The following is a 25,943-nucleotide window of genomic DNA, read 5'->3' on the forward strand; positions in this document are numbered from 1 at the left end:
AAATATTTATTATGAAAATTACAGTAGAACAACAAACAAAAAGAGTCTTCGACAACTCAATTTTACACTTTTCAATAAAAATATATTTCTTTTTAGTTTTTTAACTAATGTTTTAAGTATACTTGTTAATATTTTTTTTTTATTCTTATGACTTAAATTTAAGATGTTACTTAAAATGCTTAATTTCACTCAAACTAACATGTTTGTAATAAGCTTAGCTAAGAGTTTATTTTAGTATTATTTTTTAATTTATTTTCATAAATCACTTCAATTAACTTATAACTTATTATCTCCTAGCCTTCTTTTTTTTCCATGTCTACTCGGACTAATTTACTTGAATCTATTTTCATCTTTTTTTAAAAAAATATTCTAAACACCATAAATAGTTGATTAAATTATTATTTTCTTGGTGAAAAAGATAAAACATATAACAAAAAATATGGTGTTCAGTTAAATGTATATTATTTTTATTTTATTTTAAAATTAATTAAAATATTTTAAGATATAGAGTAAGATTAGTAATCGAATACACAATATGAAAAAAATGAATGTATTACTAAATAATGAAAAAATCGTTCAAAACAAATTAAATTTAAAAGCACTAAAATCAATAAAATTTTCTTAAAAAATCTAAAACAAAAATTTGTCATATTTGTTGGTATTAATGACATATTTGAACTTAAATATAATAAAATATCATTCCTTTTCTTTCCACGCTGAATCACCAATTTAAACATATATTAGAAGAGTTTTTTTATCAGTTAAAGAATATTACTAATTAAAAAAAAGATCATTATATAAAATTTGAGACTCACATATTTTTTCTAAAAAAAAAAATACTCAAATATATTTGTTAAAAATTCCATGAATTTTATGAAATAAAAAGAACAATACTACTTTAAATGAATAAAAAAAAGAGCGATTAAGTTTTGACGGGGGCATAAAATGGCTAGTTTGACCAAACAGGAATATTTGGATATGGACCCATTGCAAAATGCTCTAAACACTGCGTTTCCCGCCATTTCCCGCGAAAACCCCAACTTAATTTCCACAGTAACATAGATGGTGCAATGCGAGAGTGATTGCAGAGAAAAAATGGAGGGAACAGGAGCAGGAACCGCAACAGGGTGTTACAAGTGCGGCAAACCTGGTCACTGGTCACGAGATTGCCCTTTCTCCGCTCCCAATCCAAACCCTAACTCTAACACCGCCACCACTCCCAATCCCAATACTCCAAATCCTTCTTCGTCTTCTTTCAAGTCCAGATCCGCCACCGAAAAGCCCAAGAAGCTCCCCCGAACAAAACCCAAACTCACACCGGAGCTTCTTCTCTCCGACGACGGCCTCGGTTACGTCCTCCGCTATTTCCCTCGCGAGTTCAAATACCGTGGTCGCGGCCACGAGGTAATTATTCACTTTCTTATTCTTTTAATTTAACATACGGCGTGTAACATTCGTCACTGTTTTTTTTTTTTTTAGTTTCATTAACAATAATAACTATTTATTCGTAACTTTTTCCTCTCTACGTTAAGCATCCTTTGATTTGTTTTATGATGCGTGTGCTTGCTTTGTGTTAGGTTCGCGATTTGGGTAATCTGCTTCGGTTGTACACCGAATGGCACTCTCGCTTGCTCCCTTATTACTCTTTCAATCAGTTTGTTCACAAAGTAGAGAAAGTTGCTGCTACTAGGCGTGTAAAGGTACGTACTCTTTCTCCTCAACTGTCTATTTCTTTAGTGTTACATATTGGCATGCAACTATGAATAAATAAATATAAATTAAGTATGATAGTGTATAGGGTCACACTGTTAGGTTAGGTGTCTGTGTACTGCCCACGCTGTCTAATTATCCCTCCTTTTGGAAAATTAATTAACTTTAATCAACCTGGTTGTTAAATTGTACATAATTATCATGTGAATTTCAGATAATTATGCAGCTATTAATTTGATATCACACGTGGGTATTTTTGGGACAATACTTAGATGTAGTTCCTTGGGTGCTTTTGATGTCGTTCTTCAATTAAAATTTGAGTTTCACCTTGGTAACCTGCAAAACAAAGGTATACCAAACTGAAACCTTAATTTTGTTATAGTGATTGAAGAGAACAGCTGCCAAAGCCCATTGTGACCAAAACCTATCCAAAGGAACAAGTCAACATGTACTTGCTTCGAAGTAGTTTGTTGATGCTAAATATGTACATATTAGCTATAGTCGTACATAGAGGATGAAAATTCTTCAATCTACGAACCCAACATCTATGTTTCTAGAACAGTCTGTCATAAAAGATTTTCAGTCAATTGTTTTTGAATTCAGTTGATACTTAGATGATATAAGAATATGAAGTTCTCCATTTTTTCTGCTGTTTCTTTTAATATGATGTCTTCATTCTTAGTGACTATTTGCTAACTGTTTTTTTCCTGCACTCTGACCAGACTTGCCTTAGAGAATTGAGAGAAAGAGTTGCAAGTGGTGGAGATCCAACAAAACTGCGTGAACCACCTGTTGTGCATGACATTCCATCTGATGAGCACGGTATCTACTTTATACATTGCTTTTGCTTGCTACCAAGTTCTCTAGATACATTAGTCTCGTTGGTTTTAAGTTTTTACCTATTATTCTAATGGATCTGTGATTACAAATTAATTACATAGAACGTCCAATAGGACATACATTGTATTGCATGCTATTTTCAGTTAGGATCAATAATCAACTCAAATAGTTGATGGTGTTCAAAGTATGGTTAATGAGGACTGCATATTGACTTAGCCACCTCTTTATTTAGTTCAGAAATATTTTTAACTACAAATTCCTTTCTTCAAGTATATGTATATATCTCTTAATTGTTAAATTGCTCAACAGGTAGGATCTTATGATTGATAATTTGATCCTTTAGCAAATTGACCAATTCTAGGTTCGATCTTAATTTAGACAAACTTCCCCAGGACTAATTTCAAGCAGGGTAACCATCTGATTCAATATAATTCACTAGAACATTGCTATGATGATTGACAATAATTAATTAGGTTTTATTTGTTTACTTCCTTATGAATCTTTTCTATATCCTTACTTCAGGATTTTCTGTATCTGCTGAAGATGGGGGAGCAACTCATCAAGAGGCAGATTTGTTTGCAGAATTCGAAAATGTTAATGACATTCAGGAAGATATGCTTAATGATATATATGATAAAGCTACTGAAGTAAGTAAATTTACTTTAAACAAAATTCATTCATTATCATGTAATGTGTTTTATGTATTTGTGAAAACACATTTGAATGTTTTGCTTGGTGAAAGAAGCATTATCAATATTTATCTACATCAATCAGGAGGAAATATGTATAATTATCTTTTAAGGATACTGATTCTCACAAATTTGTGAGAAAATTGTGAGTAATCTGAATTATCAGGAAAAGAAGTTTAAGCCGAGTTCAGTTTTCCTTATCCAGTGGATATTAGAAATCAGAGATTACTCAATCATCTATTGGTTTATCATCATTTTATCTTTTCTTCTCTTCATGTCTCTGGTCTATTCATATGCCTTTATTATGGAGGCAGATACCATTATCTGTGAAAACTGTAAATTTAGTAAAACGGTAGTTGCAAGTAGCCAGTTATAAGTAGCTTTTGAAATTGAACCAAATTGTCATAGAGAAATTGTAAACAAGGAGCTTATGTCAAAGTCTTAATGACAGTATTGCCTTCCTCTTTTATTACAGGAACCTTCTCAGTCCATGCACAATGTGATTGGCACTAGCATGGCTTCAGAAAGTAACGCAACTGAAAAGACATCAGAGGAAAATGGATCCAGCCAGTCTGGCAAAGCTGAGATAACAGAAGAACAGAGAGCCCGTATGGAAGCAAATAGGTTGAAGGCACTAGAAAGGCGAGCTGAGATAACAGAAGAGCAAAGAGCTCGTATGGAAGCAAATAGGTTGAAGGCACTAGAAAGGCGTGCTGCCTTATCACAGGCCTCCCAACTTTGATCTGAATTGTAAATGAAAGCATTACTTGTCGTTGTCTCACTACTGGTTTAGTTGATCCTTTATGGTTTGGTGACTGTTAAATGAGGTGTTTGTGATCATGATTTGTCGTAACAGTTATTAGCTCCATGTTTAAGTTTCAAGCGGCGGGCTTATTTATTTTGTTTGGGGGCACTTTATCCCTATTTATAGAGCATGACAATGATAGTGTCAATCATATCGAAAATAAGCTCAGAATTTACTTACATATAGAATGTAAACAATGGTTGCAACTTGCAAGGACTAGAACTATTTTAATTAGTTTTATAATATTTTTATTTCCATTAAGAATCTTTTATTTATGTTAAGATTTATAATCAATAATTATAAAAATCACTTCTTGTAAACTCCATAGTAAATAAGTTTACAAAGAACTTATTTTATTTTTCAACATCATATTTATAAAGGGAGGAATATGGACGTGGGCATGCGTGAGCTGAGTTTTTGTCCCATATTGAGTTGAGGTGAGGCATGAAGGCAACACCTTGTAATGCCGCACCAAGGTATCGATTTGAGATCAGGAATTGTTATGCTTTGTCAAAAGGGATTCACTGTGTCGATGAAAATATATTAGTTTTGGAAAATGAGGTTGGTGTTTAACTGTATACAAAATTGGACCTAAAGACAACCTTGTAGGATGAACAGTGACATCGCATAATGCTTTGCGTGACAACAATATTGAATATCTCATAAATTTCTAGAAAACACAAGCATGTATTTTGTTGCATCATGGACCCAAGTCCATCATCTCCTGCTTTAACGAGACTTCAGGCAGTTCATCATGTGGCTCCAGCGTCTCAATATATTGATTAGGAAATCACGTAAATGTTCTAATAGGCTTGAACAAAGTTGCCTCCAAATCTCCTCCCTCCTATAAATCTACAAAGAACTTGTTCGAACACCCTACAGCATGCCCATTATTTCTCTTGTTCCCTGCAATGCAAAGTTGTCCACACAAATTGAAGCACAACATATACAAAGACTTCCAATATCCATACCATGTTTTTAGTCATGGGCAATCTATACGCAAATCATCTCTTACCATCAAGATCCATCTCATCATCGTCACTATCAATCACTCCACTTGAATTTGTTTTTGTTTCTTGAACCTTGCAGTATATTATCCAAGTCCCATAGCTGCACAACAGGAAAATCTTGGAGGTTCAGACGGCTAGTTTGTTAGTATAATCTGTACAAAAATATAGTAAATATAGAGACATGCTTGTTTAGACAGACACATAAAACCAATGATTCACATCTTTAACAGTGATCCACCTTCCATTATTAATAAAGGCCTCGGATTGATAGGCCATATTTTAAGCCAAACCGTTGCATAACTATTAAACTTTTAGAATAAAAGTTATTTGTTTTTCTTTTTTAAGTTCTATGGACCATATGATGAATTAATTGATTTAACTTCTGTATTTACATACCATAAACTATAACTGGTGCAATTACATCCTACTAATACAAATAATATAACCCTCATAATAAGCACATAATTCTGAGCCTTAAAACTAGGCCAACTCTCGTACTTCATTGCATACCATCATCTGTCCCCTTTCCAGTTGTAAATGTCCATCCAAATTAAGCCACACTGGACAAATCAATTAATATTGCTAAATCTACCATTCGATATAAGCCCTCTGCTGGAAAATCCCGAACACTTTAAGAGTCTTCTTTATATTTAAGGTAATTGTTCTTGAACTTGAGAACAAAGTTATGACCAGATAGGGGTTTACAATTACAAGCATGATGAGTGCCTAGTATAAATGTTCCAAAAAGCAGAGGAACCAATTCCTGTGAATTTTAGACAATTAGGAAAGAGAAGTACCTTTAACATTTGATCATAAGCAATGCTTCCAAGGAACTTCCTATCATGAGAAAATGCTACAAGTCCAAAGAAACCATAAGTTAACTAGAAGCCAGAAATTAGAAAATGACATGAAAACATACGAAATTGCATTCTAGAGCTCAAGCACACAATAATGAGGCTGAAAACAGGGGAGGAGGGGGAGATCATAGATGAAGCCCCAAAATCATCTCACAATAAAAACTATAGAATTAATGCTAAGGACAGGAAAACTACAGAAGGAATTGAGGCTTAAAACAATAGAGTCCACATACAGACTGAACCAGTCAAATTAAATGCTAAGAGGAAGAGACTGTATGTTACCAAGACCCTCAACAGGATACTCTGAGTGTTCAGCTATTGGCTGGATAACTCTGTTAGGTAATATCCCAACCAGGCTGAACATAAATAAAAACATTAATATAAATGAAAGAGAGAACACCAGAAATAAAAGATTGAAGAACAATTCAAACAAGAGGTACAATGCTCTCAAACAGCGAAAGACTCACTTGATAATCCTATTCTCTGATCCAGTAATAATCCTATCTTCATTAAGCTAAGAATAAGATTAAAGAAGAAGTTTATTACAAGACCTAAAAGAATGGTAAAAAAATATAAAAGTCTACTGAAGCTGAAATAATCATGTTGATTCACCTTCAACATTGCATCAATAGAGTTCGAAGAAAGATCAGTAAATTGATCACTGGAATTGAAACCAATTAGTTAGAACATCAGTTGAAGACATATAATAAAAAATACAAGGGAGAACATTGAATTAATGTCTCTTAGCCTCTCCTCCAGAAACAAGAAACATTTCTATCCTGTAATTCTGACATCTTCCACATCATATACCTACAATCCTTGAAGCATCCCCATGAATACAATAGAATGATTCCAGTTTGTGATCCGCATACAACTTTCCTACCATTCTGGTCACCCAACCAAAAAATGTAAATATCAGTCGTTATCATTTTAGAGGATGAGTGTCAAACAGAGCACACCTTTAAGTACAAAGAAAGAAATTGACTAAGAGCCTGTTGGGTATATTGTAAAAATCATAAATAGATGCATTTTAATTAAAAAAAACAAATAAATTTTTTGAGGTATTTAGCCAAACTATAAAGTACTTTAAGTGATGATAGAAATTAAAAACACATACTGTTAAAAGCAAGACAAAATCAGTTGTTCTCCTAGGAAGCAAGAATAAAAGCATAAAATTAAAAAAATAATAATTCAATAAATACTTTTTTAATAGAACTTTTTTCATAGAAACATTTAATTTTTTTTATAAAAAAAAAGCAGTGCAAAGTCATGGGAATAGACTTTGATACCTTCATTAAAACAACAGACAGCAACTCATCTTCTGAAAATTCAGATCGAGCTTGCGCCTTTCAATAAATCATGAAAAGGTGGGTTAAAATTCAAATGCAATAAATAAAGACCATTTATATTTCTAAAAGGAACCAGAAAACACATATATACAACTTACTGTATTTCTTCAAAGATTGCAAACAGACAGAGTCCCATCTCCACTTAACAACAAAAGGGAGTTTAAGGAAAAAAAGAATTTAGACTATATCAATAGGTCAAGAAAGTAGAATTTTAAAAAACATATTGTTATAATATTCATCAAGCATACTGCAACAGTTTAATTTCTTAACAGGGTAAGCATAAGTTTAAAATAAAACAACAACCAAGCCTTTTATCCAGTAGTGGGGTTGGCTACATGGATCAAATGACCCCACAATGTTCTATAGTGAATCATGCCTATAGACAAATCATTGACCTCCAAATTCTTCTTTACTATTTCTCCTTAGTTTTCTTGGTCTCCTGTTAAGAATCACAAAATGAACTTACCGAATTATGAATAAAGATAGAACTAATAAGGCTTTTAGGCCAAATTTGAGTACAAACACAGGGTTTCCCCTTAACAAGGAGTTTCCTCCATAATAACACAGGGAACGACAATCTAACACCTTAAATTCTGATAGGATGCACAATCAGGAAAAGAACAAAAAGGAAAATACAAGTAGGCCTAAAATCTTCTCTACAATAGGTGTTACCCCAACTTTTCTTTAACGAATTCATTTCTAATCCTATCATGTCTAGTATGTCCACTTATCCAACACAGCATTATCATCTCTATACCTAGTTTGTTCTCTTGGTTTTTTACTGCCTAGCATACCACACAATACAGCAAGTCTTATAGCTATGGGATAAAATGTTCCCTTACGCTTGAGTGGTACCTTTTCTTTATCACAAATAGCCATAGTCATTCTTCCATATCGCCCATGCAGCTTGAATCCTATGGTTTACATCTCCCTCTATTTCTCCAACGTACTATATAATGGACCCTAGACACTATGTGACTTGTGGTAAGGTATGTTCTTCAAGTTTTACCCCTACACTGGGGTTGTTGCATTTTAGGATCCAAAGCAAGGTATGGGATTTGTGTTCCACATGTATGGCATTTTGGTGTGGGTTTATAAGGTCCTTGGGCTAACCAACTAAAATGGATAGCTTTTGTGATGTGGTTCTCCCAAGGTTATTATCATTGTCACTCTAGCTAAACATACATTTCATATACTCTGTCATACTTGAACTTAAGCAAAATCCATAATATCCCAAGGGAGTTCAAAATTAAAACATCAACAAAAAAGCACTAGTTAACATTCTTGCAAATTGCATGATCCCTCGATAGTAGCACAATTTGATAATCAGCTTAATAATCTGCATCAAGTGTCCCTTTTTGCTCTCTAGAAAATTATTTTTCATATACAAGGAAAAACAGCACTGTTAAAATGTGAAAACAGTATTAAGTAACTGTAACTCGTAAGCCCCAGCCTCTAAGGTGATTACTGCAGGATATAAGAGGAAAAATTAAGGAAAAAAAATTAAAGCATGGTTAGGTCATGCTTAAATGATTGAGCCCAACCATTGGACATGATAATACCAATTACAGAATGGTTCAAATAAGAAATAAACATCCATAAACCCAACAAGCATTTGTTAAGGAATGTACCTAACTTTGTTAGTAAAATTTGGGCTAGACGAGCTAGTCAATAGATAACCACCATAATTAGAAAACGTATTCTTATTTCTACAGACTACAGCAGTTATTATTAGCCACAAAAAGTTACTATTAGAAAACATAACTCAATACAAAAATAACATGAGGGGGGAAATTGCTATAAGAATTTCAAATCTAAAATATATGATTATCTTGCACTTATGGTTTAAATGCAACTATGAATTTGTAAGATAACACACATCAAGTTTTTTATAATTATAAATCGATTATAAATTGATAAGGCATCCCTCTCCACAAGAAAGTTCAGAAAAAGATCTATATAATCACTACATAGAAATAATAATAATAATAATAATAATAGAAGTAATTTTAAAGCAAGTGAACAATCTATTGTTACAATACAATATTGTAAAAATGATTGAATAAGTACGTAAAATATTATCAATGCAGACCCCAAAATACTCTGGAGTTCAGAACAGATACGAATTCTAAGAATTTGAAACAAAAACAAAAAGTTACCTTTATACAACCATCATTATCTCCTGAGACAACAGTTGACTCAGTCAAGTTTATCAATCTATTGACCGCAGATCTGCATCACAACGAAAACCACATAAAATACAAGTCCTAAAGCAATCAGGCTACTTGTGATTCTTTTGTAACCCAAATCACGGCAAATGTGCAATTGCAGCAGATCAACTCACTCATGAGCATTATCAACACGGGCAATTGTAGAACCAGTTTCCACATCTGTAGCCAGTATCGAGCAATCTGAAGAACCTGTCAAGAGTGCTAAACACAACCATAACAATAAGCATTTTAAAGTCAAACTCCCCACATAAAATCTTAAACAACAACAAAAAAATAATACTCCCTCGGTCCCAAAATGACTTCAGTTCTAGCCTTTTCTCACTTTTTAATGAGCTATTAAAATATCTATTCCAATTTTGTCCTGTAATAAATAATGTTATTTAGGAAGTCTTAATATACATTTATTAAAATTAAGAGAGAGCAAGGATATTTTGGTAAAAATGTTTCATAATAAATATTAAATCTTTTGAAATACTTGTTTTCTTGGTTTGTGTGAAAAAACCTTAAGCATCAGTCATTATGATTATGGGACGGAGAGAGTAAGAATAATAAAGTGCATTACCACGTCCACTGTTGATGAATCGAGCAGCCCTGCAAGACTCAGTGTGAGCATGGACTTCCAACAGCCTGAAACAATAAAAAAAAAAAAAAGAAAAGAAAATTGCAGCACAGGATTAAAAATTAGCAGCTAATAACAGCAAACCACCAAACCTCAGCAAACAAAATAAACTCAAAATCCAACAATTACTCAACCAAAAGATTCAGAATTTATACCTCACAGGGACAGTATCAGGGCTATAACGGTATCTGTAGTAAACATCATTATCATAAATGCAAAAAGGTATAAATAATAAATAATAATATGAGTTAGGTATGGAAGGTGCAGCAGCTCCAATCGAAAGCAACATACAGGTGAAGGTGACCGGTAATTAGACCGGCAGCAACAAGATTATCTGAGGGATGAAAATCAATGTCAAATGCAAGTTTCCCCAAATTTATTTCCATTCTTCACCTGTTTGTTTACCAATGCAAAGTAGATTAGGATTATACTATACATAGATGAACAATGAAAAGCAACAAAACAATGGAGTTGCAGAAGACATACCTTTAAGTGTGTGCTATTTAAGTGATTATTTACTCATTGAAGACTCTTTTTCTTAAATATATTTTTGGTTCTTTTGTTTCACATGAATTTATTTATTTTTAAATAAATCCTTGTAAAATTTCTCTTTTTTTTTGTTTTACTCACATTGGGGTCTTCATTTTTTTTTTCTTTTGTATGTGAATAATTTGTTTTTAATTCCTATATTTTTATTTTCAAATTCAAAATAAACAGAAGATTGTAGGGACTAAAACAATACACACACACACACACACACATATATATATATATATATATATATATATTACAAATTATATAAAATTAGAACATTTATTTAAGTTGCAGATATTATTCCCAATTCCAATGAATTGACACGCTTGATATCAAAATCCTGCCATGGTTTGAGGATTAGGATGTAAGGGTACCCTTCTATATGCAATTCGCACTTCCTATCCTAAAATAGTAAAATTATTGAGATATTAAATAATTTAGCATTCAACTAAAATTTTGTAGATATAATTTATATAAAAAAAAAAATTATAATCCAATGGTAAATTTTAAAATAAAATTACGCAATAAAATATTATTAAATGGTGTAAAGTTGTAAAGAAAATCAACCCCGTAAATCAAAAAGTTTCATTTCATCCATCACAAAAAGATACGACTCATTCTGACTGTTTAGAGATTATTATCAAAACAATGACGAGACAACTACCACAGTTTCATGCAAAAACAGGGAAATTAAGGAACAAATGCCACTACTAAGCCACCATGTGAGAAGGTGTTTCGTACAGAAAACTGTTGGTCATTGGCTACTTTCATCTTTTCCTGTCATTATGTCCTCTTCTTCATCCACTGGAGCATACCATTCTGGCCACTTCTTAGAGTTGCTCAGCCTGTAGTTCAGGAGCAGTTCTTCATCTTGAAGACTCCTAGTTGCTACCAGAACAACAGTTTTCAGGGTAAGAACATCTGATTGACTATTTCTTGAAACTCCAGATTTGAACCAAAAGCTGCCAAGTCTCTTGATGTTTACTTCTGCGTTTCCAAATAATATGTTGGGTATGTAAACTCTCATGTTGTTTTCAGTCAATGGAAAGTCATAAGGGCAAATCATGACATTTGGAAGCATCCCTTTTGCGGGGTGATTAGCAAAATGTGCCAAGGCCAACGGGTTTCTGCGCTCTACATCATCATTTTCATTGTCATTTTCTACCTGGGAACCTTCCAAAGGTTTACTCATTCTGTCTGAACCCTTCTCAGCTCCTTCATTGTCAAGCTTTCTTTCTAACATTTTTCTACCATTGAATCGTTCCGGCCCTTCACCTCCACAACCCCAAGGTTGGGCATCAATGACAGTCCCGTCATATCTTGTAATCAAATAGGGGTTCTGCTCATCAAGGTATCCGGGAATATATTGGTAATAAGCTGGAGAATAGACCACACCAGGATAAAAGGCAATTACGGCACCAACATCAGCTGCACCATCTAAAAATAGACCTTGGCCAGAATCCTTGTGAGATATTTGAGAAGGTTTAACATTAAGCTTGTAGCCAAGTTGATCTTTTAACTTCTGAGAAACTTCTGCTTGGGTATATGATCTTTGTTTAGAGACAACTGCACAACAAGCGGAACAATAACAAATGATAAAGAAACAGGCAACTGTTAGAAAATTTCATAATAATATGAAAAATATGAAGAAAAAAAACTCATTGTTTATAGAATAGGTTATTTCCTATGCCACCATGGATCAAAAAGAAAAGGAAGATAACTAAGCAACGGGTAAAATCTTGCAGAATGACAGGAAAAATACGGGGAAGATAAAACAAAACCAAAATCACCGGGAATGTTATTAGGTGGGTCACACCTACCTTTAGCAGAATTTAGCCCACTATGGTGAGGTGAACTGTTTTCCTGCTGAGATAATTCCATGGGATCATTCACCCTCTTTTCATTTGGAAGAAGCATTTCATCCATGTACGTGCAAAATGCTTTGATTTGAGAATGAACATTTTCTTTTACTTGCATTTGTTGATCAGCAAAAGAGGCTTTATTGGCAATTTCAATAATCTCTTCCGCATCTGCTTCATCAGCATTCTTTCCCAACAGATTGTAGCTGGATATTTAAGTCTTTGCATGAGTGAAATATGTAAAAATGTTAAAAAGAAAAAGCATCACAATGAAATCTTACAATTGAATATCTAACATCTCAATGTTAAAATTAACTCAATCATTCTGCATTTTCTTCCATGCTTCTTTGTGTTTCTTTTATTGTTTTTTTATAAGCCTTGGAATTCTGAGCTTGAGTTTATAAAAGTTATTTCTCATGCATGAAACAAAGTATAGACTTAAAAAAGTCCCATTAACATGATATAAAGAAAAGAGGGTGCCCAAAAAAGAAAAAGGACAAGTGAGAAATGGATAATAAAGCAAATGGATGAATCTTCACAATTAAAACTAATGCACCCTTACTACTAATTGTTAAACTCAGATATAGAAAAAGACCAACCTTGTATAAAGGAATAAGCGGTTAATGTCAGCTTCAAATTGTAGTTGACTAGGATCCCTAGCAAAAGCAGGATTTTTTGCAAGGGTTTTCACAGCCTGAAAACAAATTCAGACCAAGATTGTTATAATAGATTTCACAGGATGCACAATAGGTAGAAAAAGATATCATAGTTAAGCATAACATAAGACCATGGAGAGTTCAAAAACACTAATCTTAGTAAGAACTAACACTTGCAAAAAATAAGGCATTGCACTTCCATGATATAAAAAGGATTCTGCTCTACTTGCCAAACAAAACAGATTGTGCTCTGAATGAGCTTTGTTCATTCTTCATTCAAGGCCACATGCCATTCATAAGGGCAGTGAGATTAACACATTATAATTTTTAACTGTTTGTCATTCCTCCATATTTTTTTATAACAGCAACAGCAATAATAATAATTTACACAATTTGGCATATTCACAGCAATAAGTAATTATATAAAAGACGAGGAGATACCTCTTGAAATTTCTGAAATAAAAAAGCCATCGGTGATTTGGGGAGGAAGAAGCTACCATTCACAACCTAACAAGATTTTTATGCACATTAAATTTTAGATACTGGAAAAGAACTGCCAGAGAAAAAAAGGAGATCAAATCAGTTGTGTAAATCAAACACCGAAAATTAAACAGGGCAATATAAATCAAAGAAGACCTCAGGTAGAGAAAAATCAACTGAAATAACGACAAAAGAATAAGCAAATCGTTATACTTTCAATGCTGCAACGTGGGATTTCTATAAACATCTTCTATTCAACTTATTAGCATTACATTATCTCCTTCCTAACCCCTTTCTCTCTTGATGAAATTAAGATGCTTCTCACAGCAGCTTTACCCTCATGCATTACTAGAATTGGTTGATCTAACAATAGTAACCCACATTTTGATCACTGCTCTCCAAAATTCAACGGAACAAAGCCTACCAGAATCATGGCATTGTCCAAGTCAGTTTACTCTATATAGGAAGGAAGGGAGGCCTGGGAAATGGAACCATCTGCCACATGCTAAGAACAACACATGAACTCTAGTTGCAATCAATTCTCTCATCCCAATTGAGGGAATTCCCATTCCAAACTCATCCTTAGTCACTTCCCTGCTACTATTTCTCTCCTCTTCTCAATCTATTACCATGTACAGTGGCATTTGAAAACTTACACTCACACAATTGAAGACTTTAAAAGTCATCAAATGAATCCAGTATTTATTGCTCGGAAACCTTATTCTCCCAAAGCAGCACCAGAAAAATGAGAAGGCATAGAAGTGTGGTAGCAGGTAATGGGTGTAACAAATCGAAAAAGTAATGGTGGGTATTCATTATTCAAAGATGAAAACAGTAAAAGAATGAACCTTTGAAAGCTAAGAGATCACGGAACAATCACCACCGTCGCCGCCCTTCACGGCAAAGGTCGTGATCCTTGCAGGGAGTTTTATTTCTATTTTTTTTTTTAATTTTTGAGATAAAAGAGAGTAGGAATTTGGTGCTATTTTTGTTTTTGGTATTTGGGCCTTTTTTTTTTTGGCATGGGTTTGGTGCAAGTGCAATTCAAGGGCATTTTTAGGGGAACGGCCAGGGGCACCCTACATTTTTACAGGTACACTCAGCTTAACATACGAAATTCCGGTTTTATCCTTTGTAAGTTCAATATAGATTGACAATCCGTAGGCCTAATAGGGATTGTTAATTTGTAAGTCATTATTGTACAACACTCTAACCAACCGAACTAATAAACCAATTATATTATAAAACAATTAATGTTATTATATATAACACTAAAATTTTTAATGTATATTTAATACACATGTAAATTTACATAATAAATTTTGTGATAGTTAATTTTTATCTAATAATTAATTTATTTACATATATAAATTATAAACAAAAATCATAGGTTTAATAAAAATTTACATATGTAAAAAAATACCAAATTTATTTAATTATCAATTGTTGTAATAAAAATCTAAATACATCATTCAATTAAATACCATATTTGTTTAGTTTTCAATCACTGTAATAAATATTCAAATACATCATTCAATTAAATTTCAAATTTTTTTAACTATTAATTATTGTAATAAACATCTAAATACAACATTAAGTTAAATATCAAATTTTCTTAATTATCAAATTTTGTAAATAAATTAAATGTATAAAAAAATTCTAAAAAAATATAATTTTTAAAAAAAATTCAAAACATACAGATTGACAATACACCATACGGATTTTTCAATTTGTATGGCCAATTGGCCATATAGATTTATGGCTACACGAATTGTCAATCTGTATGTTTTGAATTTTTTTAATACGCACATCTTTTTCTTCGACAACGAAAAATCACCAGACTTCACCGTATATCCATAAACAACGCATATATACCACCGGCGACAACAAATACTCACAAAGGACGCTAATGAAAGTAAATTACACTAAGGAAGTGCGATTTTAGAAAGAAAAAAAAAGCACTACAAAAATGAAAAAATTAATCTACTATTTATAATTGAAAATACACATAAGGGCGCCCCAAGCAATTCTCCATTTTTATGCAACTTTTTTTTTTCTGAATACATCTCTTATATGGTTTTTAATTTTTTCAAAGCTTAAATAACTTTTTTCCCCTATAAAATAAGGTTTTTTATTTTATTCTTTCAATTTTTTTTTGTTTTAGTTCTTTACTAATTTAAAAATTTAGTTTTAATTTATATCATCAAATGTCAGGTAACAATAATGATATTGACAATTTATATATTAACTTTTCATATAATTAAAGAATTTAATAGGACAATTACATGTAAAATAAAGGACGAGATGAATGGATGGTAGTCCAAAGAGAATAAGAGAGTAAGATAATGATATAAATTAGATTTCAAATATTAGATTTACTAGATATACTTGGAAGTTTAAATCCAAAATATATAAATAAGTTTACAGAATTTTTATTTCGAAGTGTTTTTCTTAGAGAGAGGTGTGGTGTACGTGTGTAAATTTGGGAATTCATGTATTCATAGGAGAGAGTATTTTAAGGGTAAAAAAAATAAGGATTTTGAAAGTAGAAAAATTAGGATAGAGTTATGATGTAATGGTACATAAAATGACAAACGCCTATGGTTCAAGCATATTAATTAGTTCATGTTTATTTTATAATGTGTTTGGAATAGATCATTCAAATCAATTTTTTTTTTTACAGTGAAGATGAAATAACACATAATTTTATATGGTAAAATCAATTTTGTGTTATCCCGCATCCACATTTCAAGGCACATATGCAACACCCAAACTTTTTCTCATAATAGATGGTGGAACCATAATTAAAAGGTGTTTGAAACGCATATTTTCATTTTAAAAAATGTGGTATGAATAAAGTTAAATTATATATAGTTTGTTCATAAATTATTTGAATATTTTCAGATAGATTTCTATTTTTTTTTAAATTTTGCCTTTAATCGTATATTTTGTTTATTTTAGTCCCTAAAATGACATTAAATTATTATTTTCTTATGATTTCAAACCTTCGTAAACTAACCAGAACTTACTTCTTTTTTTTTTTAGTTAAGAGATTCAATTAGAACACGTAATTTAGAAACGTACTTAAAAATTCTTTAAATAATTTAGGAGCAATCGAATAATCTAACTTATAATAATAAATAATGTAAAAAGTGTTCCACACATACACTTTGAAGTTTGAACATGTCATATATATATATATATATATAGAAGCAGATTATTGGGTTACTAAGGGATAACAGTAATTAGAAGCACAACTTTGCCAAACTAAATATAAACTAATGGATTCATCTGTTATTTTTATTCAAGGTAAATTTGGATCCAAGGCAAAAGATCCAGCAAGAAATTTTAATTTATTCAAGATGGTCCTAGACCATCATCAGTACTACTTGTCCATAGTTGCGACCAATTTTTATTTTCTAGGAGCGTGAAGATGGGAGGGTTTGAGAAGAGATGAAATGTGTGAAGAGGGAAAGAGTTGTTCTGGTGCAAAGAGATGAACCTGGTGGCCAGCACCTCCTGCCACTTGACTCTTCACAAACCAAACTCTCCACTCTTTCTTTACTTTCAATCTCATCTTCTCTATGCTGTATCTTCTTCATGTCACTGGAACTTCACATGACATATTTTAAATAATAAAACATTTAAATAAATTAATAACATATAAAATAAAACCATAAAAAAACATACTATTAATATGTGAAATTAATATTATTTATTATATATTTAAATAATTTTTTAAAATTTTATTTAGAAAATAAGAAAAAAAATCCGTAAAATATTATAAATTTGAAAAAAAACTTAAACATTAAAAAAAAGTGATTTAGGACTTTAAAGTCGCAAAAAAAAATTTTACGATTTTAATCGTAAAAAAAAATCCTACAATTTCAAATTCATAAAAAAAATTTAACTAAAGTCATAAATAATTTTATTACTTCGGTTAAAAAAAATAGAAATTCTTAACACATGTTACCACTTTTAATTTAAAAGTCGTAAGTTTTTAGGTAATTTTTTAAAACTTATCTCCTATTGAAAAATAATGAAAAAATATACTCGTTATGGTAAAAAAGCCTCAATAGTGTACTATTTTCTTATTATCAATTTATTAAGCATAAAAATCCCAATTATTGAATAATTATTTTTTTAATATATATTTTAAAAAAATTATAAATTACGTTCCCAACAATTTGATAGTTGTATGTGTTATTGTGTGATTCTAATTACTTTTTGGCAAGCCTTTCGTTGGGTTCAGCGTGTGTATTAGGTGTGTGTTAGTTGAGCAACAGCCTCTGCGCCTCATCTACATTCTTTCTTTCCACCAATTTTATCATTCCTAGAACAAGAATTCAATCTCAACTGCAAATTCAAACTTGAGTCAAACATTTTTTTGACTAACCATCAACCACCTTGAGCAATGGTAATGAAAAAATGTTAGTATTTTTTTCCTTAATCGTTGCTTTACGTGTCAATACTTATATATATATATATATATATATATATGATGTACTGCATACTTAAATCTTAATCGCAAAGAGAATAATTGAAGTTCTTACCGTATTTGCTTGATTATGAAGCAACATTGTACCCACGATACAAATACAACCAAGTAAACTTCTCTGATTAAACATTGCAACCAAATTCAGAAACAGACCTCAAATTCCTTCACATAAATTTGAGCATAAAAATCAATACTCAACATATAGAAGTAAATTAAATAACACGTTAATAGTTATGACAGTAAAACTATGTTGCAATGTTACTTATGGCCGTTGAGACTTGAGAGGGATGATCCTATTTATTTATTTTTCCAAATTATACTCACAATAAAATATAAATAATTATACTTATGCCAAACCAATTTCCTTGCTCGTTTAGTTGCTTGAGTGCGTGTACAAATGTGGGCATTTGTCAAGTGTTGACACATAAAGCATGAAGAGGATGAAGATGCCGAGTGTCACAGAAAATGCAACCCACAAGTTTTGGCACAAATGACCCACAACAAAACGAGATTAATATACAATACAAATAAAAGCAAACAACTAGGTAGTTATTAATAAAGCTCGTAATCAGAAAGTAACGTGTGACACTAAAACTGTACAAAACAGTTCTCACTTAGGTAATCCGCCACATCCACTTCTCATCCTCCTAGTCATATACCACAAAAAGGTATTTTGACACTCAAACTTCTGTTTAGCGTTCCTACATTCTTATTCCCATAACAATTTCAACCAAGCAAAACATCCCCAAAAGTGAACACCCCCCACTTCAAATAAAACTTGTGCAATAGCAGTTTATCATTCATTACCCAATTGCAAAAATTTCAGCTCACCAAATCAAACTGATTATGCAAAACTAAGCACGTACGCCAAGAAACACAAGGCATGCACCACTTCATATAACACACATGACCAACACCACCACCTCCACAATATTACCCTTCAATCAAACCAATCCCATGCATTCCCACATTCCCTTTCATTCCAACACCATGACCAAACCAAGAAACCTCAATCTCACCTTCCTCCTGCAAGACATCCAAATTTTGGAGATTTTCCTTGCAGTTCTTGTCTTCATAATCATTCATTCCCTTAGACAAAAGAAGCATCATGGCCTAGCTGTTTGGCCTGTCCTTGGAATGGTTCCTTCTTTGGTGACAGGACTCAGAACCAACCTGTATGAATGGATCACAGAAGTGCTCAAAAGACAAAACGGGACATTCAGATTCAAAGGGCCTTGGTTTAGCAACCTCAACTGCATTGTCACTTCTGATCCTCGCAACCTCGAGCACCTTCTCAAAACCAAGTTCCCTCTCTACCCCAAAGGAGGGTACTTCAGGAACACAGTTAGAGAACTACTAGGAGATGGCATATTCAACGCAGACGACGACACGTGGCAGAAGCAAAGGAAGACAGCAAGCATTGAATTTCATTCAACCAAGTTCAGGCAATTAACAACAGAATCATTGTTTGAGCTTGTCCACTATAGGCTCTTGCCTGTGTTAGAAGCATCAGTTAAGAAATCTGTTGCAATAGACCTCCAAGACATTCTCTTAAGGCTAACTTTTGACAATGTTTGCATGATAGCATTTGGTGTCGATCCTGGTTGTTTGCAATTGGGTTTGCCTGAGATACCATTTGCTAAAGCCTTTGAGGATGCAACTGAAGCCACGGTGTTTCGCTTTGTGACCCCTACGTGTTTGTGGAAGGCCATGAAGTTTCTCAACTTGGGGATGGAAAGGAAGCTGAATAAGTCCATAAAAGGGGTTGATGAGTTTGCTGAGAGTGTCATTCGGACTAGAAAGAAGGAACTCTCTTTGCAATGCGAGGACTCGAAGCAGAGGTTGGATTTGTTAACCGTGTTTATGAGGCTGAAGGATGAAAATGGACAAGCCTATTCGGATAAGTTTTTGAGGGATATATGTGTGAACTTTATATTGGCAGGGAGAGACACTTCTTCTGTTGCTTTGAGTTGGTTTTTCTGGTTGCTTGAACAGAATCCTCAAGTGGAGGAGAATATATTAGCAGAGATATGCAAGGTGGTGAGTCAAAGGAAGGACATAGAAAGGGAAGAGTTTGATAATTCTTTGAGATTTAGGCCAGAGGAGATCAAGAAGATGGATTATTTGCATGCTGCTTTATCAGAAGCCCTGAGGTTATACCCTTCTGTGCCTGTGGATCACAAGGAGGTAATTATTCAATTTCTGTCATAATCATTCCTTCTCATTCCAATCGGTTTATGCTTTACTGATAATTCTATTTTTGCTATTGATCTGTAGTAGATATATCACACAGAATCGATTAAAGATATAACTTTTTTGGTTCCCCTTTTGAGAAAATTGTTTTCTCTTCACTGCATGTTCATTGTCCAGTAAAAAAATTTATTTTTAATGTTGTTCTCTAGTTAAATTAGAATTTATTCCCGGTAATACATATTTGCATTAAAAGTCAGCCTATATTAAGAGGTGAATTGTAATTCTGACTAGAAAACAGTACCAAAACACATAGACAATTGTATCCTAGTTTTCCACAATTACATATAATATGTTGATTCTCTTACATTCAATCAATTGACACGAGTTTTTATCAAATTCTCCGAACTGAATTCTATGTATGACAGAGTTACTAGGTACTATTATTAGGTCTACCAAACAAACACAACTTTTTCGCACCCACCCTCCTTTCATAAAACTTAGGCACAGGTGAGGTGACCAGCAAAGCAATGATAAAATATTTCTAATAGTTGAATATCTTATGACTCAAACTTGACTTAAAATATATCATTTTGTTTTGTTAATCAGTATCCTTAGAGTATTAATTAATGAGTTAAAAAGAATAAATATTTATAGTGAAGATCATGAGAAAGCGTAAAAAAAATTATGAACAGTATAATTTTGAGTATTCTAATAAAAAAATTCTTTTTATTTTCTTAACCAATATTTTAAAGGCACCGTTTAACATTTCCCTAACATATATATCAAATTTTATTGGAAAGCATGAATCTGGCAAGTCAATCAAACACCCACGTGGTTAATAAGTTAAAGAAATCACACAATTCAAAGTCATATTGAATGCAAGTAGGGATGAGGGTGATGCAAGAAATCACACAATTCAAAGTCATATTGAATGCAACTAGAACTAGCTAGTGGTGATGCAAGTGTTCGTTCAATTATGAATTTTCAGGTAGTTGAAGATGATACATTCCCAGATGGAACGGTGCTGAAGAAAGGGACGAAAGTGATCTATGCAATCTATGCAATGGGAAGAATGGAAGGCATATGGGGGAAGGACTGCAAGGAGTTCAAGCCAGAAAGATGGTTAAGAGATGGAAGGTTCATGAGTGAGTCTGCATACAAATTCACTGCCTTCAATGGTGGACCACGCTTGTGCTTAGGCAAAGATTTTGCATACTATCAGATGAAATATGCTGCGGCCAGCATCGTCTACCGCTACCATGTGAAGGTGGTGGAGAACCACCCTGTGGAGCCAAAGCTTGCCTTAACCATGTACATGAAGCATGGATTAAAAGTTAATCTCTACCAAAGGGATGCTGCACAAATTCAAAAACACTTGGAAGATGGATTAAAATGAACTAGTAATGATGGTCATGCCCTAGTAATCTTTTTCTTTTTTTTGTTTCTTATTTGGGACATGATGAAGGTCGTTATTTAAGATGATTGTAAGTACATAACGATAAAGAAATAGGGTTGGATTTAGTGCTGCTCGGGAAATACTAAATAATGGAGTTCATGTTGAATGTGTTGGTTGGTTATTCCGGAATTGGATTAGCGAATGAATATTAATTTTTCTCGTAGGTGTGAACTAGAAGATAGCCAGGATTTTTCCTAGAATGGTTGTGCTTATTATTATTCGCTCTTTAATGGATAAATAATTAGTTCCCAACTTCCTATAATTCTATCTAGTTTGAGTAACATTATTCGTTTTTGTAGACAAGAGTCATAAGAAAATCTGATGTTAAAAAAAGAAGAAAAAAAAAAGAAAAATTGTAAACACCCATTCAATATTATCTCATGTCTGATTACCTGGATCTATCCATATTAAGTATGTCAGTCTGTAACTAAGGTAGAGTATTCTGACTTTGTAACTTCGATTTATTTAAACAAGTATTTTAACGGTATTCTTTCTTAAGTTTCACGCATGTTTATAATTTCTTAACATGTAGCTTTAGAATAAGCAATCCACAAAATTAAACGGTCATGATCTTCCAAATAAAGTAGGTAACGGTATTATATAAATTCTTATAATGTTACGAAATTTTTTAATGTTAAGTCTTAGTAACTTAAAAACATTTTTTTTTATCTTAATCTGAAATAAAAATTATTTTCATGAAGGATCAAACTCTAATAATATCATACTATTGTCATCTTAATTCCTGTACATTAATCTTTATGTCAAATCCCTTGATTCTTTTGAAAAACAATTTAAACTAAGTTTTTATAATTCTAAAATTTTATAAACAAGTTCTTGAAAGCCAACACCTTTAAAAATCTAGTAAATGTTGCAAGAATCGACATTTCTAACCCAACTATTACTTATTGCCATGTTTAAGTCATTTTACACCTAAAGACTGCAAGACTTCCTAAATTTTGTCCCTGCCCAATTAGGAAAGACTTGCTGCATTGGTGGTGAAATAAGGTCAGTGAGTTTTTTGGATTACATCCAAAAAGGATTCGTAATTCTTACGTTTTATTTGTCTTTTGTGTCTATTCTTAATCCTTAGTTTCTACTTCATTGAATTATGAACTCCCCAGTAAACCTGTGCGTTTGTTTTTCCGTTGGGAAAGATCCAAACGTTTTAGTAGCATTTTCTGAAGTTTAATTCTCGTGCAACCAACAATTAGATACATCTCATCTAAGTTTGAAATTTCTTTAATTTCAAAGATTGAGTTGACAATGTTATATATTTTTAAGATTTAAATAGTAAAAATAGTGATTTTACTCCTCTTTTTTTTTTTTTGTTTTAGTCTTAGACAATGTTCGATCAAATTAATTAATTTTTTTAAAATAATTCATATAAAAAAAATTGTTAACTAACATCAACGACTAAAATTGCAAATTTTAATATTCACAGAATAATTTGAAGAAAACAATTTTATAAGAATTAAAAAAAATGTGTTTTATGGGGATCAAAATGTTAATTATCTCTAAAATAAATTCTAAAGCAAAAAAAAACCATTAGCATTATATATGTATATATATGTCCAGGTAAAATGAAAAAAGTTAAAAAAAAAACAAGAAAAATAAACAAATAATATAGTAGAGGAATAAGCTATCATAATGTATTTCATTCATCGAATCAATTATTTAAAATAATAATTCAAATAATTGAATGTTGAAAGCATGAACATCACTTATTGGAATCATTTTAATTAATTTAATTATGTATTTTAAAATAATTTAATTTTCAATCATTAAATTGTTAATTATAAATCATGTAAAATTGTCATCTTTATTGTTTTTAGTAGAAACCATAAGAATTCTCTGCTCAAGGCAATCATACTCAAACCAGCCGTATAAAATTATTATAGGTTTTTGAGTACACAAGTTCAAGACCACTTGCTTCAAAAAAAATAAATTCAAGACCATTAATTAAACTATAAAATCAGTATAAATCTTGTAAGATTTTTTGAATTTGAATTGAAATATATTTTAGTGTTATTTTTTTATCCAATATTTTTGTGTTATTAATTAACTTAAATTTAAATATATACCACTATATTTAACTATATATATATATATATACTTATATTATTAATTCAAATGTTCAAATTATAAAAATTGTACTTATTATATAATTCATTTTTTATACATAGGAATTAATAGAGTACTAAGAGACTTACAATACTCACTTATCATACTTAATTAATTGAGTTAGATTCTTTAAAATTTATCGTAATTACTTAATTATGATAATTATATATTTTTGTAAGGTAAAAAATAAAATAAAATAATTTAAATTATTCAAAATCAGCTTAATTAGGTTAACTAAAAGTGTAAGGATTGGACCACAAAGACTAACTCCAACTCTTCCCTACAAGCTAAATATAACATAGACTCTATGTTGCTGCCTTGAATAGTAAGGGACTCACCCAATCCACTTCCACCATTCAAACTCTCCATTTACTCTTCACATTCTCCTCTTTTCCATGGCCACGGTCGAAACCAAAATAAAAGGCATGGAAATAGAATATCCAAAACCCAAAACCTCCCTTTCTCTATGTTGCTTCGGATCATTTCACAGTAAAACTCCAACACGATCTAAACATAAGACAAAACAAGAGAGTGGAACCAGCAGCAGCTGGTTTCCATGGCAAAGGATTAGATTTCGAGTGAAGAACTCAATGGCCAAAACGGTGCCGCTTGAAGGCTCTGAATTTGATGAGACAGACAAGCTCAAACTCAAACTCAAAGCTAACAAAGTTCATTCATCATGGTGTAAGTGGAAGTCAAAGTCAAAGTCAGACTTACTCAACAAGACTTTAAGCAACTCCAAACCCAGTCAAACACCTTCAAAGTCACGGGTATGTATATATGTTCAAAATTAGAATCACTTGGGACACAAAAATTACTAAGAGACATGTTTTGATCACCGTTTGAACATTTCTAACTTACTTTTGTTTCATTAAGTTTAGTTTGTTATGCTACTGTACATGTTTAGTTGTCTCTAAAGTATTTTGCTCACTTAAGTTTGCTAACAAAATTTCAACTCAAAGCAATATTAAAGTTGTTTTAAAAAAGTTCAGCTTTCCATTAACATTTTTCATTTGTATTTTTGCACGTACAACATCAAATAAAAGTACTTTTAGTAAATATTATTCAAACAAAATTTAATTTATCACCATACTTAAAAAAATAAAAATAGCGTAGAGTTATTTCAAGTTAATTAATGTCTCAGATTTAATTATTGAATATGTAATTTCATTAAATATTTAAAGAAATTTTTTTATTGTTCATAATATATTATATAACTTAAACATGATTACTTTTTCTTAAAATACATGTAACATATACTTTAAAAAAACTAAAATTTTAACAAACTTGAATTACAAGAGTTTTGGTTATTATGTTTACAAATCTTAATATAAAAATGTAATAGAAGATTCTGTTTCAATTTAGTGAAAATTCTCCTTTTCTTTCATGATTTCAGCAAAACAGAGGAAACAACATAGAGGGTGACAGGCGTCAACAAAGTAAGTCATCATCATCTTCCAGAAAAGGTGTTCCACACGCGGTTTCTCTTCCAACTTCAAAAAAGCAGAATTCTCAAACGACATGGAAACACGGCAAGCACAAACAGCTTGAGAACGCAGAAAGGTATAACTATAACCCTGTGGCTGCTGCTGCTGCGTCTGTGGTTGTGATAACTTTGGTATCAATGATAGTGTGGGGTCGTTTCTGTTCCATCATTTGCACTTCCGCTTGGCTCTATCTCATCCTCCAAACGACATGGACAAGAAGAGAGACATCCCAAGATATCATGTAGCAATTTCACTTTAAATCACCACAAAAGATGGACAAGAAGAAAGTCATCCTTTGTCAATTTTGACAAAAATCAATTGCATGTATATTGCATGTATTTCTAAAATAAATCTCGTCAACTATCAATATTTTTTTGTTTAAGATAATGTAAGTCTTAATTTCCCTTAAAAAATGTAGTCTTAATTTCAAACTTATAAATAACAATTTAATTAATTAAAATATAAGAATAATAGAAATAAATGTATACGAAATTACAGATTAAATTGAAATTGCAAGTTTAGGAGACTAAGATTGTGAGAGAGAGAGAA

The 25,943-nt window shown here is 31.9% G+C and overlaps 4 protein-coding genes and 1 pseudogene across 6 annotated transcripts; 3 read left to right on the forward strand and 2 right to left on the reverse strand.

The window, feature by feature from the left end:
- Positions 1-942: 942 nt before the first annotated feature.
- Positions 943-4,310, forward strand: LOC100808422 (TIMELESS-interacting protein). The gene is made up of 5 exons (XM_006590733.4): positions 943-1,404; positions 1,578-1,700; positions 2,433-2,532; positions 3,073-3,197; positions 3,715-4,310. Exons 1-5 carry the CDS (start codon positions 1,063-1,065, stop codon positions 3,979-3,981), a joined length of 957 nt encoding a protein of 318 aa, XP_006590796.1. The 5' UTR covers positions 943-1,062; the 3' UTR covers positions 3,982-4,310.
- A 263-nt stretch (positions 4,311-4,573) lies between these two features.
- LOC121173024 (WD repeat-containing protein 55-like) lies at positions 4,574-11,519 on the reverse strand (annotated as a pseudogene).
- LOC100782051 (uncharacterized) lies at positions 11,216-14,617 on the reverse strand. Of its 3 annotated transcripts, none has more exons than XM_041006409.1 (5): positions 14,488-14,617; positions 13,601-13,712; positions 13,103-13,197; positions 12,465-12,709; positions 11,216-12,210 (listed from the first exon to the last, which is right to left on the reverse strand). In XM_041006409.1, the coding sequence occupies exons 2-5, from the start codon at positions 13,628-13,630 to the stop codon at positions 11,399-11,401; spliced, it is 1,182 nt and encodes a 393-aa protein (XP_040862343.1). In that variant the 5' UTR covers positions 13,631-13,712; positions 14,488-14,617; the 3' UTR covers positions 11,216-11,398. The 3 variants fall into 3 exon arrangements, with proteins under 3 accessions (XP_040862343.1, XP_006590289.1, NP_001241484.1); XM_006590226.4 differs by lacking the exon at positions 14,488-14,617 and adding an exon at positions 14,296-14,456 and having other exon boundaries at positions 13,601-13,666; NM_001254555.2 differs by lacking the exons at positions 13,103-13,197; positions 13,601-13,712; positions 14,488-14,617 and having other exon boundaries at positions 12,465-12,706.
- A 4,103-nt stretch (positions 14,618-18,720) lies between these two features.
- Positions 18,721-21,983, forward strand: LOC100809503 (cytochrome P450 86B1). The gene is made up of 2 exons (XM_003538912.5): positions 18,721-20,324; positions 21,319-21,983. The coding sequence occupies exons 1-2, from the start codon at positions 19,044-19,046 to the stop codon at positions 21,724-21,726; spliced, it is 1,689 nt and encodes a 562-aa protein (XP_003538960.2). The 5' UTR covers positions 18,721-19,043; the 3' UTR covers positions 21,727-21,983.
- Positions 21,984-24,205: 2,222 nt separating this feature from the next.
- Positions 24,206-25,761, forward strand: LOC100783481 (uncharacterized). The gene is made up of 2 exons (XM_003537724.5): positions 24,206-24,677; positions 25,304-25,761. Exons 1-2 carry the CDS (start codon positions 24,303-24,305, stop codon positions 25,637-25,639), a joined length of 711 nt encoding a protein of 236 aa, XP_003537772.1. The 5' UTR covers positions 24,206-24,302; the 3' UTR covers positions 25,640-25,761.
- The last annotated feature ends 182 nt before the right edge of the window (positions 25,762-25,943 follow it).

Source organism: Glycine max, chromosome 11 (assembly GCF_000004515.6).
Source record: "Glycine max cultivar Williams 82 chromosome 11, Glycine_max_v4.0, whole genome shotgun sequence".
Lineage (NCBI taxonomy): Eukaryota > Viridiplantae > Streptophyta > Magnoliopsida > Fabales > Fabaceae > Glycine > Glycine max.